A 13,821-nucleotide genomic window follows, 5' to 3' on the forward strand; every position below is an offset into this window, starting at 1 on the left:
TAGTTTCTCCATTGCAAAACATATATGCCAAAGTCACTTAGTGGAGCATGTTCTTGCAAATGGGAGGCCAGTAGGCACAGAAAATACATTTGGCTTAGCTGCTTTACTACATAATATAGAACTTTGATTTTTATAAGCTATTTTTGTACATTCAGGGATTGCCTGAGTGGATACTGGAAAAATCATTGGGAATATCCATGCAACAGCTGAGAGAGGCTTGAAGTTTGGTCTCTTCTTTTGCTACTAAAGAAATTATGAAGTCTGGGGACTTTCTCTTTCAGACATAGTTATGGGGTGATGACAGCTTGCCTGGGTCTGTGAACCAGTTGTATTTTGTAATTTTCTGGTATCACTTTCACACTATGAACTTTAGTGGATTTTCAGGAACTTAATTAAATATTGGAGATAAGTACAAAAACATACTAATTTGAAATTGTTTTGTTGGTCTTTCGACAGCAATAAAGTTTTAATGATAACATACTAAGCTACAAAATCTGTTACCACTCTATGCTGTTTGCTTTGTCAGAGTTTGAATAGTGGGTCTGTCTGCAGTTTTTGGTAATTTTCTCTGTCTTTGGTCAATAATAATTCGGTCATTAATTTCAGCATTCTAACATTAAAACATTCCAGTCAGTTAGACCAGAGGTTTTCAACCTTTTTGAGACCACGGCTCCCTTGACCAACTACACTCTTTCTGCGGCACCCCTGTGGGGCTCAGGAGCCTAGTTATGTCACCTCTTGCCTCTCACCCTCCCTTGTGGAGTATTCCCTCAGCCTCCTTTCCCCTCTCCTTGGGAGTCCTTTGGGCAGCTGCTGCTGTCCTCCCTGGTCTCTGAACTGACCCCCTGCCCCCGCCCCAAAGAGAGGTGCCTCCAAGTGAAACCATTCTTCGACTGTGGAGCTTATAGCCAGGGCTGCTGCAATAAACAGCTGCGCAAGCCTTTGGGAGGCCAAGATGCAGGAGGGCATCAGAGGAGGAACGGAAGAGGAACAGAGGTAGTGTTGCCTGTGGTACCCCTGACCATCATTCAAGGCACCCCAGGGTACTATGGCACACTGGTTGAGACCCACTTACACTTTGATTGTGAGCCTAAAATCAGAGGGACTTGTTTCTGAATAGGTAAATGGTACTTGCATGTTAACCTGGTGTATTTGGACTCAGCTATACAGCTGCAAATAAAACGTTTTAAGTGTGTTGTAAAGTGCATTATACAATTGTGACACTAGATGGCAATGGTGAACTATGGCAAATTCAATATATTCAATATATTTTTCAAACTTTTTTTTAAAAAGCACTTTAACAGGGTTATTTATATGAGTCTAGATTCCTCCCCAGATAATACATTTTTGACAGATATTTCTGTACAGTCATACCTTGGATCCCAAATGCCTTGCAAGTCAAATGTTTTGGCTCCCGAATGCCGCAAACCTGGAAGTGAGTGTTCCGGTGTGTGAATGTTATTTGGAATCTGAATGCCTGGTGCTGCTTCCGCGGTTTCCAAACATTTTAGAAGTCAAACGGACTTCTGAAACTGATTTCGTTCGACTTCTGATGTACGACTGTATTTTGTAATTTCGGCACTGTATATGTACAATCATAATGTGTACTTTGCCTGTATCGTATGTGTACCCTAGAAGAATGGAATGATAGAACTGTAGAATTAGAAAGTACCCCAAGGGTAATCTATTCCAATCCCCCACAATGCAGGAATCTCAGCTAAAGCATCCATGACAAATTGCCACCCAACCTCTGCTTTAAAGCCTCCTCTGAAGGGAGGGTCCACAGCCTCCTAAAGGAGTCTGTTCTACTGTTGAACAGCTCTTACTGTCAGAAAGTTCTTCCTGATGTTTAGAAGAAAACAAGTTTAGTATTCATGGAAACAGTCATTGTGTTATAACCATCTACCACTCATTTATGGAATTGTGACATCTGCACATCAAAACAGCATTGTTCCTTTTAAGTTTATGTTAGCTGGGTCTTCCTTCCATTTTATACAAACCAGTAGGTTCTCCTATTCTCACTTTTTAAAGAAGAAATAGAAGTATTCTTCCAGACTTCCATCCATCTGCATTTATGTACTCTTCCTCCTCTCAGATAAACTTAATGTGGAAAGTTAAACTCTTGCACCCCCCTTCCCCCCCCCCGCAAATCTATTAATTCATGGAAGGAGCAATGGGGAGAGGGAGTTGTGTTGAAATTGCATCTCCTATGTAGTGTGTTGGGGGTGTGAATGTTTGAAAGTACTGTGTATGGTAGGGCTGGATGATACCAGTTTTTTGCCATTGCAATATATCACCTGCTAAACATTGTGATATATCACAATGTTTGAAATAAGGATGAAGCTATGCAGAGGCATTGGCTAGCTTCACGGTTTTTCCCATATTTTTGCATAGCGTGCGCGCACACTCCTTATGATTGGTGATATATTGCCAGGTCAAAAATTATGAAACTGATATCACAATATGGACATCAAACCAGTTCTGGACAGTATATTGATATATCACCCAGCCTTAGTGCATGGAAGTATTTAGGTTTCTTTGAAGTTTGAATTGAGCTGATCCAAACAGCTGGGTTTTGTGGGATGGGGGAGTAATTCCTTTATTCCCTGCTGGTAGGATTTTTTTGGGTGGTTATATAGAGGGACTTGGAGAAATCAATTAGCAACAGGTAAGAATTTCCCATCTTATCCCTCCATGGTCACTGCAGTGAAAATAAGTACCGTACTTTTCTGTGTATAAGACTAGGGTTTTTTGCTCAAAAACAATGTTAGGGGGGACTCGTGCATTGTGGGGCTGGGTGATTGGTTGAGTCCCCCAAAATAGGGGGTGTCTTATACACGGGGGGGTGTTATACAGAGAAAAATATGGTATATATGTCTTTAAAATATAATGTACTTGAAAACCTTTGATTTTAATGTAGGTTTTAAAAATGGCCAGTAAAAGGGTGGTTTGCTGTAGAAAATATTTTGGGAGAGGCTCTTCAGGATTAATATCTCCTGTCTTGTGGGTAGGGCACATAGAGATAGTTGTGTTTTCTGAATTTCACCCTACGAGTGCAAGAGAAGACCACAGTGCAATAAGAATTTTATTCACAGGTTTAATTACTACCAGCTGCGCAAATTGCTCTCTCACACAAACTATTTTATATATTTATATATAATATTAAATAGAGATATATTAGATAGGGATATAGAGATATATATGAAGCCCAGATTAAAAGTGTGTATGTGCAGCTAAAATAACATCTCATTTATAGGTAACCTCATTTAGGATTTTATTAAGGAAGCAGTCCCTAAAATATGCCAACCTCAGATATGTTATTTATGGTGGTCTTAAGCTTCTCTAAAGATATCCAGTGAGTGCCTGTCTCAGCTGATTTGAACCCTGCATCATCTTCCTTTTAGCCTGCACTTGTCATTTATCTAGTCTTGCAGCACAGATGTATGCATTTGTTGCGTCAAAATGTGTGAGAAAAATAACATGCAGATTGCTACACAGAAGTGATGTTCATGTATGAGAACCATCTTGTGTAAAGTCATTCTTAAGATTCTGTGACTGCTCATATTGGTGTAACTGTGTGTACATCACTGGAATCATTCCAGTATCCTTGTAGTTATCCTTTATGTTGTCTCTGGGTTTCAGATTCTGTTAATTTAGATAAAGACAATAAATCTAATAATAATAATAATAATAATAATAATAATAATAATAATACTCTAATATTTATGAGGTATTACTGTCTTACTAGAATTAGCATTTAGTTAATAATAGGTAGTCAAATGTTTCATATGAAAGGAGCTTGCTTTTTTAAAAACTTGGAATTAAAAATAAAACTGTATTTTCTGTGTGCCAATATTAGCTTTCAATAGCATGTGAGCCAGTAACTGTGTTGTAGTCTGTTCAGCAGTTCGTTGACTTAAAGAAGAATAGGTACTTTTGCATAGCCCCATTTTAATGCTTCAGCTGCTTGTTCAAGTCCACCTGCTTGTTCAGTCACCATAAGCATTATTTTTTAGATTAAACTGCTGTTTGTGTTGCTGTTTAACAGCATGTAGGTAAAACATGTCATTCTGAATTTTGTGTAGCAGAATTGTCCTTTAGAATTAGAGAGCAATAGAAAGAAAGCTTCTCTGATTATTCTTTTTTTTCTCTTTGTAGGTTGAAAGAAGAAAAGGACACCTGCATGCGGCCAGTGAAGATGCTCTTTACTTCGACATCAGCTATTTAAGCTGAATGCATTGTGATTTCCAGTAATTGAGACAGTGGTTCTGAAAGCTGTCTACATTAATGAAAAGAACAATGTAGTCAGCTTAATTGAATCATCAGTGTTGCATATTGAATAGAGCATGACAAATCCGATCTTGATGGACTTCTTCATGTTAGGAGTATAGATCAATATACCTTTTATTTAAAGCCTTGTTTTTTTGTAAGTTTTAATTATGGAGAATTATGAAAATGCACCTCCCCTTCCAAAAGAGCCAGCAACAGAAGCGAATGTGGAGAACCATTCTTGTCCCCCACCACTGCCGCCTAATGAACAGCCTCCACCACCTCCCCTGCAAACGTCCAGTGACGCAGAGGTAATGGACGTTGGCTCTGGTGGTGATGGACAGTCAGATACCCCTGCTGGGGACGCACACACTGTCGGCAGAATACAACTTCTCACAAAGGGATCGTCATGCTACAAAAGTCGTCTTATCGTAGATCCTAATAGTGACCAAAGCCCAAGAACTGCTCGTCATGCGCCGTCAGTTAGAAAGTTCACCCCTGATCTTAAGTTGCTTAAAGATGTAAAGATTAGTGTTAGCTTTACAGAGAGCTGCAAAAGTAAAGACAGAAAAGTTCTGTACACTGGAGCTGAGCATGGTTATGAAGCAGATACAGATTTAGGTATTAATAATGTTAATGGGGGTATGCATGCTTGTCCTCTGGGTGGGGGTAGTAATGGTCAAGCTACACGAGTAGCTGGTGAAAATGATGACAAAAAGGAGGATGAAAATGATGTAGATCAGGAAAAGCGAGTTGAGTATGCAGTTCTGGATGATTTAGAAGATTTTACAGAAAATTTGATGGAAATAGATGAAGAAGGAGGGTTTACCTCTAAAGCAATCGTTCAGAGAGACAAAGTGGATGAAGAAACCTTAAGCTATTCTTACGAGGTAAGTAAATTCTGTTTCTAATTTCAAACATTTCTCCAGGTTTTATATATTAACTAAAAGGTCTCTGTACCAAGTAATATTCAGATTATAACAAATGCTTAAATTTGGGAGTGGTGTTAAGAGTTGCTTAACTGTATGAAATATACATTTAGACAGTACTGAGAAAGGATATGTTGTGATTTGTTTTCTTTTTTTGTTTCAGTATGAAGGCTGTGAGCTTTGTTATTCTAGAGAATGCTAAGAGCATCAAGTTACTAATAATTTACTTAAAACATGACACTTTAATTCTTAGCTGGCTTATGATGGGGATGGGATTTTGTGGATCCCTGTATAAATCATTCTTGCTTTGACTTCAGTATGATCTGAGGAGGAGACTAGGTATAGGGGCATGGTATATCACAATGTGTTTTTCAGGATGAATTTGATAATGATGTGGATGCTTTGCTGGAAGAAGGCCTTTCTGTTCCTAAGAAAAGGAGAATTGATGAGAAATATGCAGGGGAGAGTGACCATCAATCTGATGGAGAGACAACTGTGCAGCCAATGATGACCAAAATAAAAACAGTTCTTAAAAGTAAGCTATTTACATTATGTATAACTATAGATATGTTTACTATGTACTCTTTTTTGCAGTAATATTTTTGAGGTAATGGTCTGAACATACCCACAATATATTAGTTATATTAGTCCAAAAGCAGTCAATCGGCCAGGTCTTGTGGCCTCCTTGATATCAGCCTTCTTTTTTCTTTCTGAAGCAGGTAGCAAAACCCGGAAGTTCCTGGTTGGCCACCATAGATGATAAGAAATACTGAGTTGTAGGCTCCTCTGGGCCAGCCCAATACATTTTGGCACCTGAGGCAAACCACAAAATGCCCCCCCACCAGGGAAGAAGGGGTGTGAAGAGCTACGTCAGGAATATGGGGAGAATAAAGATCTGTATCGGGAGCAAGGGTGGAAGGAAACTAGTAGCAGCACCTATTTGCCCAGTGGCTACTGTAGCTGCGGAGGAGGTAACAGATCTGGCTTCCAAAGAGTGTACTACAGCTGTCACTGCCATTGGTGCAGTGGCAGCAGTGGGCAATGCATTCCTTGAGGGTTGGATCTACTGCCCCTGTGGATCCTGCCCCCTGAGGCGGTCACTTCATCTTGCCTCATGGGTGGGCTGGCCCTGAGGCTCACACAGGCTGCGTAACCCAGGTAGATTGGGATCTCTGGATGATCAGCAGTAGATTGGCAAGGGTTTCTGAGTCTCAATTGCTGAACAGTATCAACTGCACTGTGACCCGACCACCCCCCCAATGTCCCATTAGACTGATGAAACAAGGAAAGCTTGGAGTGCCAAAAGTACATTTCTGTGTGGAAGAATGATGAACTCTGCTTGGTTCTGGTACTTAAAACCATTTACTCAGCAGCTGCTTAGAGACATCACACACTCTTAAATCTAAGTGTGCGTCTTTTGGATCTAGCTCTTCTTTGATCTTGAGGCTCTATTAAAATCCAAAGTAGATCCCGCAAGCCTTAAGTCTGCTCTACCCTGTCATAGACATTTATTGTATGTTAGTGTTGTGGAATCCTAAAGGAGAATATTTTAGATAGATGTTGAATGTGAGGTTTGTGAAGGTAAACTCTGAACACCTTCATTAGAAATCTTCGAGGGGTACTAGACTTGTGGAGAATATGCAGTTTTTATTCTTGGTAGGACCAGTATCTCAGAGAAAAAATAACATCTCATTAAAATGCCACACATAGGTTTTGCAGGCTGGTGGTACTTGGCAGCCCAATTCATTGCATGTATACTTGGAAATAAGTCTTGCTTTGTTCAGTGGTAGTTTCTGTCAAATAAGTGTGCTCAGGATTGCAGCCTAAATCAAGCTGGTTGTGATGTGGAAAAGAGTATTAAATATTTTGCCTTTTGCTTGATTTTTTTTAAAAAATGCACATGGCTTCTCTTGAAGTTAATAAATTACAATCAAGATGGAATGTTTTCAGTCCTTTCTGATGCCACAAAAAGGGGGCAAGTGCATATTCCTAGGGATTTGCATTCCCTTCTCTTTTTCTGATGAAAAAGGAGAGGTACAAAAAGAGGCCTGCAATAAATATATTGAACAGCGGTCAGTATTTGTAAGAAATCAATCTTTCAGTGTGATAGCACCCACTGCCATACGTTAGGGAAGTCTACCCATGTTTAAATCTGGCTTTCAGTTCATCATCAATTTTAATTATTTTTTGGAAGGTTTTAAGTCAGCTTTCCAAATTGTGTGACAACATGTTAGTGTGTCGGTTGCAGTGTGTAGGTGTGTTACGTGAATGCTCCCTGTGCTGCTGAGGGGTTAGTTTAACCTCCAGTTTGCTAGTAAATCTGAATTACTTGTCATGAAATGATGCACGTCTAAAAAATGTGTCACCAACACGAAAAGTTGGGAAAACTCTGCTTTAAGTAGTTGTTTTGCTGTTTTTTACTGATAATTTAATCATTTTGTTCTTTTTGTAAACAGCTTGTAAGGGTTTTAAAAAGTTGATATGGTGCAGCAAACAAGTTGCAGCTTGAATAATACTGAGGATGAGAGAGAGAGAGAGAGAGAGAGAGAGAGAGAACAATATATTCATATTTACTTCCATTTTGCTTTCATGTGCAACTTGCTGTTCAAAATACTGTTTCACCCTGGAAAGCAAATTGCTAACTTTGTGTACAGGTTGGAAGTAAATGCAATCTGACCACTTCAAAATATTACCGGGACGTATGGGGCATCAATTGAATGTCATTGTGGGCCTTCAAAAACAGGGAGCCCCTTCACAGCCTTGCTATTAACTAGGGGTTGGGAGAGGTGGCAGCAGCTTTTACTCTACTCTTGGTTGATCATTTACACTGATATATTTCTTTGATATATAACTTCAGACTACTTGTGTATCCTTCCAACCACTTTTGTTGTGATAAGACATCTTGTGCATTGAGCCGTTTCTCCTTTTTTCTGAAGGTCGTGGCCGTCCACCTACAGAGCCCTTGCCTGATGGATGGATCATGACATTCCATAACTCTGGCATTCCTGTATATCTGCACCGAGAATCCAGAGTTGTCACCTGGTCCAGACCTTACTTCTTAGGAACAGGAAGCATAAGGGTATGGAACAGACTTCAATAAATTTGGTCATTTAGAGAAATTAGATTTTGAATATATCTGTAGCCTTTTGTTGTGATTATTGTATTGTTGACAAAATGTCACTGAATATAGTTGCCTAAAGACCTACTTTGGTTTTACTTGCTGTTTCAGTCTATGTTTCTAAAAATTCGCTGTGTTTCTAGGAATTAGCTTCCACAGTAGCTTGGGAAACCAAGTTAAATATGAAGGTATCTGAATAATATGTAGATTGTATGGGGAAATACTGCCTCTTTTAATGCCATTTGTATAAATATATTTTAGAATTTTACTAGGCTGTATCTAAGTCATAATTGGAAACATACAGCAAATTCAACAATGTTATAAAATTTTGTATTTTCACAATCATATCATGCTGTTGCTTCATTATCTTCATTTATTAAAGTGGGCATTTTATAGGAGCAATGCAGTTCCAGTGGATTGCACTTACGCTCACATGGTACTCTGGTAATAACTGAATAACTGCATTAACAAATAAAATAATAAATTCAGCATGACTTTGCATAGCTCCAAAGTGCAATTCCCTTTTGTTCACATGCATACAACTTCCATTCAGATGTTGAAGGAAATAAATGGTTGACATGCTGTGGCTGGCTATATAAAGCATAAAATAGCTTTTCGACAACATCGTCAATTTTCTTGAAAATGCTCACCTAGCAAATCTCTACAAAGTTCTCAGGATCTTCAGGCTTTACTGGTGTATGATAGGGGAGGCATATAGCAAACTTTGAACCCTACTGGAAGATGTTAGATCTGGGTTTTTAGATTTGTTCTCATAATTTTAACTTTAAAATTTTATATTTGCAGAAACATGATCCCCCGTTGAGTAGCATTCCATGTTTGCATTATAAGAAAATGAAGGAAAATGAGGAAAGGGAACAAAGTAATGACATCACCCCAAATGGGGAAGTATCGCCTATAAAACTCATGAATAAGTCTTTAGAATTTGACTGCCAAACAGAGGAGCCGGACTCCACTGCTGCTGATTCTGGGACTTTAGATGAGAAAGACCCACCCGGGGGAGATGCAGCACAAGGAGCCTTAGGTCAAGTTAAGGCCAAGGTTGAGGTGTGCAAAGATGAATCAGTAGGTAAGTGTCAAAAATGTTGATTTCTTGAGTGATAAGAATCTAACTCAAGCATGTAGGCTTCCTTGGCTTACAGATGTAGAACTTGCGAACGCAGAGGGCTGCAAGCCTAGGAGATTTCTATACTAAACCCATTGTTGTTGTTGTTTAGTCGTGTCTGACTCTTTGTGACCCCATGGACCAGAGCACGCCAGGCACTCCTGTCTTCCATTGCCTCCCGCAGTTTGGTCAGACTCATGTTTGTAGCTTCAAGAACACTGTCCAACCATCTCGTCCTCTGTCGTCCCCTTCTCCTTGTGCCCTCCATCTTTCCCAACATCAGGGTCTTTTCCAGGGAGTCTTCTCTTCTCATGAGGTGGCCAAAGTATTGGAGCCTCAGCTTCAGGATCTGGCCTTCCAGTGAGCACTCAGGGCTGATTTCCTGAAGAATGGATGCGTTTGATCTTCTTGCAGTCCATGGGACTCTCAAGAGTCTCCTCCAGCACCATAATTCAAAAGCATCCATTCTTCAGCGATCAGCCTTCTTTATGGTCCAGCTCTCACTTCCATACATCACTACTGGGAAAACCATGGCTTTAAGATGCTGTCTAGGTTTGTCATTGCTTTTCTCCCAAGGAGCAGGCGTCTTTTAATTTCGTGACTGCTGTCACCATCTGCAGTGATCGTGGAGCCCAAGAAAGTAAAATCTCTCAGTGCCTCCATTTCTTCCCCTTCTATTTGCCAGGAGGTGATGGGACCAGTGGCCATGATCTTAGTTTTTTTGATGTTGAGCTTCAGACCATATTTTGCGCTCTCCTCTTTCACCCTCAATAAAAGGTTCTTTAATTCCTCCTCACTTTCTGCCACCAAGGTTGTGTCATCTGCATATCTGAGGTTGTTGATATTTCTTCCAGCAATCTTAATTTCGGCTTGGGATTCATCCAGCCCAGCCTTTCACATGATGAATTCTGCATATAAGTTAAATAAGCAGGGAGACAATATACAGCCTTGCCGTACTCCTTTCCCAATTTTGAACCAATCAGTTGTTCCATATCCAGTTCTAACTGTAGCTTCTTGTCCCACATAGAGATTTCTCAGGAGACAGATGAGGTGATCAGGCACTCCCATTTCTTTAAGAACTTGCCATAGTTTGCTGTGGTCGACACAGTCAAAGGCTTTTGCATAGTCAATGAAGCAGAAGTAGATGTCTTTCTGGAACTCTCTAGCTTTCTCCATAATCCAGTGCATGTTTGCAATTTGGTCTCTGGTTCCTCTGCCCCTTCGAAATCCAGCTTGCAATACAGTAAATGCTAATTCGGTATTCCATTTCTCCTTCTATTTGTAATGAAATGCTGCTGCTGCTTGTGTGTTTTAAATACAATTCCATTGTATTTAGTTGTAGTTATAAGCATTTAGTTGGTTTGTTGTATGCTGCAGCCCTTTTTCAGTTCTCCGATAGAAGCACATGTTAAAATAATTTGGATGTGCAGTAAAACTAATGTATAAATCTTTACTTCAAATATTCCATCATGCATAGTGAAATGCTAGAATTGTAGCATAGCTGGGACGTGCCAGCCATCAAAACTAGGGGTTGCTAACCTTTTGAGGCCTGTGGGCACACTTGCAAACTGGGGACATTTGAGTGGGCACGCTTGCACACAGCAGCAGAATGCTTCTTTTGAGCCTAACCATTTTGTCACTTTCTTTGTAATGTAAAGGTGGTAGTTTTAATTGACCATGGGGATTGAATATTTTTCCTAGATCTTGAAGATTTTAGACACTATCTTGAAAAGCGTTTTGATTTTGAACAAGTAACTGTAAAGAAATTCAGAACCTGGGCAGAGAGACGACAGTTCAATCGTGAGATGAAGAGGAAACAAGCAGAATCTGAGCGACCCATTTTACCAGCCAATCAAAAACTTATTACTTTGTCTGTGCAAGATGCACCCACAAAAAAAGGTAAGCCGTTTTATGTAAACTTTTTTCATTAGACGAGTGCTTAGTTTTTGTCTTGAGTTGGATTAGTACTGGAAGTAACAAAATGCATGTGTAAAAATGATCCTAGCTTCCCTGCAGAACAGGTTGCTTGCAATCACCTGGTTCCTCTTTAAATATGAAAATTTGGGTTTGCATACCCCAAAATGGTCAGGGCACCAGGTTCTAATAGGGCTCAATTGATGATTTCCTTGCCTTTCATAAAACTGACTTTCTTGCCAAAAAACTTTTTTTGAATGCTTATAGAAGTCTTGTCTTGATTTCAAGCTATGACAGTATTAAAACTGCTTGTCTTCATTACAGATAATTGCTTTTGGATATGGTAATGTTTTGTTTTAGAAGAACTTGGGACATAATACTTGCCTTGTTTGATTGTGCAGCGACCAATTTGTTGAAGACCATGTGAGGAGAGGGATAGAAGTAGTGAAGCCATGCTATCTGACTTACACTTTATGGAAGCTTTCCCAAGTACTTCTGTAGCTTGAACCTAATTCTGTACTTGGCAAGTGTAGAATGGTCTACCTGAAATACTTTGCTTTGTGGAGCAGGAAGTGATAGAAACTGAATGGGAAGGGCCAGAGCTCTATTGCAGAACATCTGCTTTGTATGCATAAGGTCTCTGGTTCAATCTTGAGCATCTCCAGGAAGGGGTGGTAGAGGCATATCTGAAACCTTGTCAAGCTGCTATCAATCAGTGTTGACCAGTGTTTCCCAACCATGGGTTTCCAGATCACAGTTCCCATCATCCCTGACCACTGGTCTTGCTAGCTAGGGATGTTGGGACCTGTAGTCCAAAAACAACTGGAGACCCAAGTTTGGGAAATGCTGGTATAGACAGTACTGAGCTCTGACTTTATAAGCAGCTTCCTATAAGCAGATCATTGAACGTGAAATAGAAGATGTCCAGTTATTGTCATTGGGATTGGTTATTGGAGATATTCTATATATCTTCTCCAAAATGAACACTCTGAAATTAAGGAGCGAGTGCACACATACCCAGCCAATGACTCTGCATGTGATAGACATGTGTCTCCTTTTCCCCCTCACACATAAAGTATTGTGTAATGTGGGTGTTTCAGTTATAGAGGCATGGCCAAGTGATTCTTGCACTTTGAGAAATGTTATGTTGGGGAGGAGTAGAAGAGGGTATGTACCTGCCCCTCTTTCAGGTAAACTGAGTAGTATGTGAACTTGTCTAAGCTGAATTAGAATACTGATTTTACTTTTTGCTTTATGATCAGGAGCTCCTAATCTATATGTTATGCTGTTGGTAGTAAAATCCTTAAAGGCATTTGTAAAATGTTTTTCTTAATAGAGTTTGTTATTAATCCCAATGGGAAGTCTGAAGTTTGCATCCTTCATGAATATATGCAACGAGTCCTAAAGGTTCGACCTGTTTACAATTTCTTTGAATGTGGTAAGTCTTCACTATAGTATTTTTTTGTAGGACAACAGTTACTTGCAGTGTCTGGGCTGTACACGATCTAAGCTTGAGCCAAGTATTCCAGGAAAATAAACAGTATAGGCATTGACAGGATGCGCACTGCATCTAGAATAACGTAAATTAAGAAGTGTCCCTTGTTGGTTTTGAAGGAAAAACTGACTCATTGTAATGTGCAGATTCCTAGTTTTGTTCATCAAAATGTCAATCACCAACAAATGGAAATCAAAGTCTTAAGATAGCAGGTCATTGACCAGCTAATGTGGAATCTGAGAACTACTAAATTAAGAGTTGCATATTGATAGCACTTGTACAACCTTTTTAGATTACATCTTAGAACTTTAACATAGCATCTGAGGACTGTGTTAGCATTTCAAAAACTTCTTTTTTAGTAGTTATGTCACAAACAGATGACATAAGGAAATTGTCGTTTTTATTCTGTAAACCTGTGATGAAAGCAGCCTGTTTGCATTATTTGGTCAAAATCACTTTTGTTTATCTTACACAAAGAGAATTGGTAGTTCTCAGACATCCTAAATCATGTAGGTTTAGGATTTGTTTAGAATATGGTGGTTTCCCATTTTCTCTCCTTTTTAAAGAGAACCCAAGTGAGCCTTTTGGAGCCTCGGTTATTATTGATGGAGTGACTTATGGGGCAGGTACAGCAAGCAGCAAGAAACTTGCGAAGAATAAAGCTGGTAATGTAAACATATTTAAATATCATATATTGAATGTCTGCTTGATAGCTAGTACCAATAAGGTTGCAACCCAAAGAATGTATGCATTTCAGCTCTACTGTTGCGAAATGGACTTTACTCCGTAATAAAGACATGCAAGTTTAGGGTGTATGTACCTTTTAATACAGGGGTAGCTAACCTTTTCAGTCATCCAGGGGCCGCATGATATAATGTATAAGTAAGTGGGCATGATTAATTTTGTTTTTTAAAAAATGCAGTTGGGAAGGGGGGACCAAAAAAGCTTTGGGCTTCATACATCACAGTGGGGA

At 39.5% G+C, this 13,821-nt stretch overlaps 1 protein-coding gene and 1 long non-coding RNA gene across 2 annotated transcripts in view; one reads left to right on the forward strand and one right to left on the reverse strand.

Annotated features, from left to right (window-relative positions):
- Window positions 1-13,821, reverse strand: part of LOC310751493 — a 164,085-nt gene that overhangs the window by 117,832 nt on the left and 32,432 nt on the right. The gene's annotated exons all lie outside the window — the stretch shown is intronic.
- The window catches only part of DGCR8 (DGCR8 microprocessor complex subunit), a 29,124-nt gene that overhangs the window by 2,435 nt on the left and 12,868 nt on the right, over window positions 1-13,821 (forward strand). The window contains exons 2-8 of the mRNA XM_083590047.1: window positions 4,159-5,159; window positions 5,574-5,733; window positions 8,135-8,277; window positions 9,121-9,403; window positions 11,141-11,338; window positions 12,690-12,791; window positions 13,415-13,513. Of these exons, the coding sequence (XP_083446173.1) occupies window positions 4,440-5,159; window positions 5,574-5,733; window positions 8,135-8,277; window positions 9,121-9,403; window positions 11,141-11,338; window positions 12,690-12,791; window positions 13,415-13,513 (1,705 nt within the window). The 5' untranslated portion in view covers window positions 4,159-4,439. The remainder of the gene's footprint in view (window positions 1-4,158; window positions 5,160-5,573; window positions 5,734-8,134; window positions 8,278-9,120; window positions 9,404-11,140; window positions 11,339-12,689; window positions 12,792-13,414; window positions 13,514-13,821) is intronic.

Source organism: Podarcis filfolensis, assembly GCF_964270895.1.
Source record: "Podarcis filfolensis genome assembly, chromosome: 16".
NCBI classification, from domain to species: Eukaryota; Metazoa; Chordata; class Lepidosauria; order Squamata; family Lacertidae; genus Podarcis; species Podarcis filfolensis.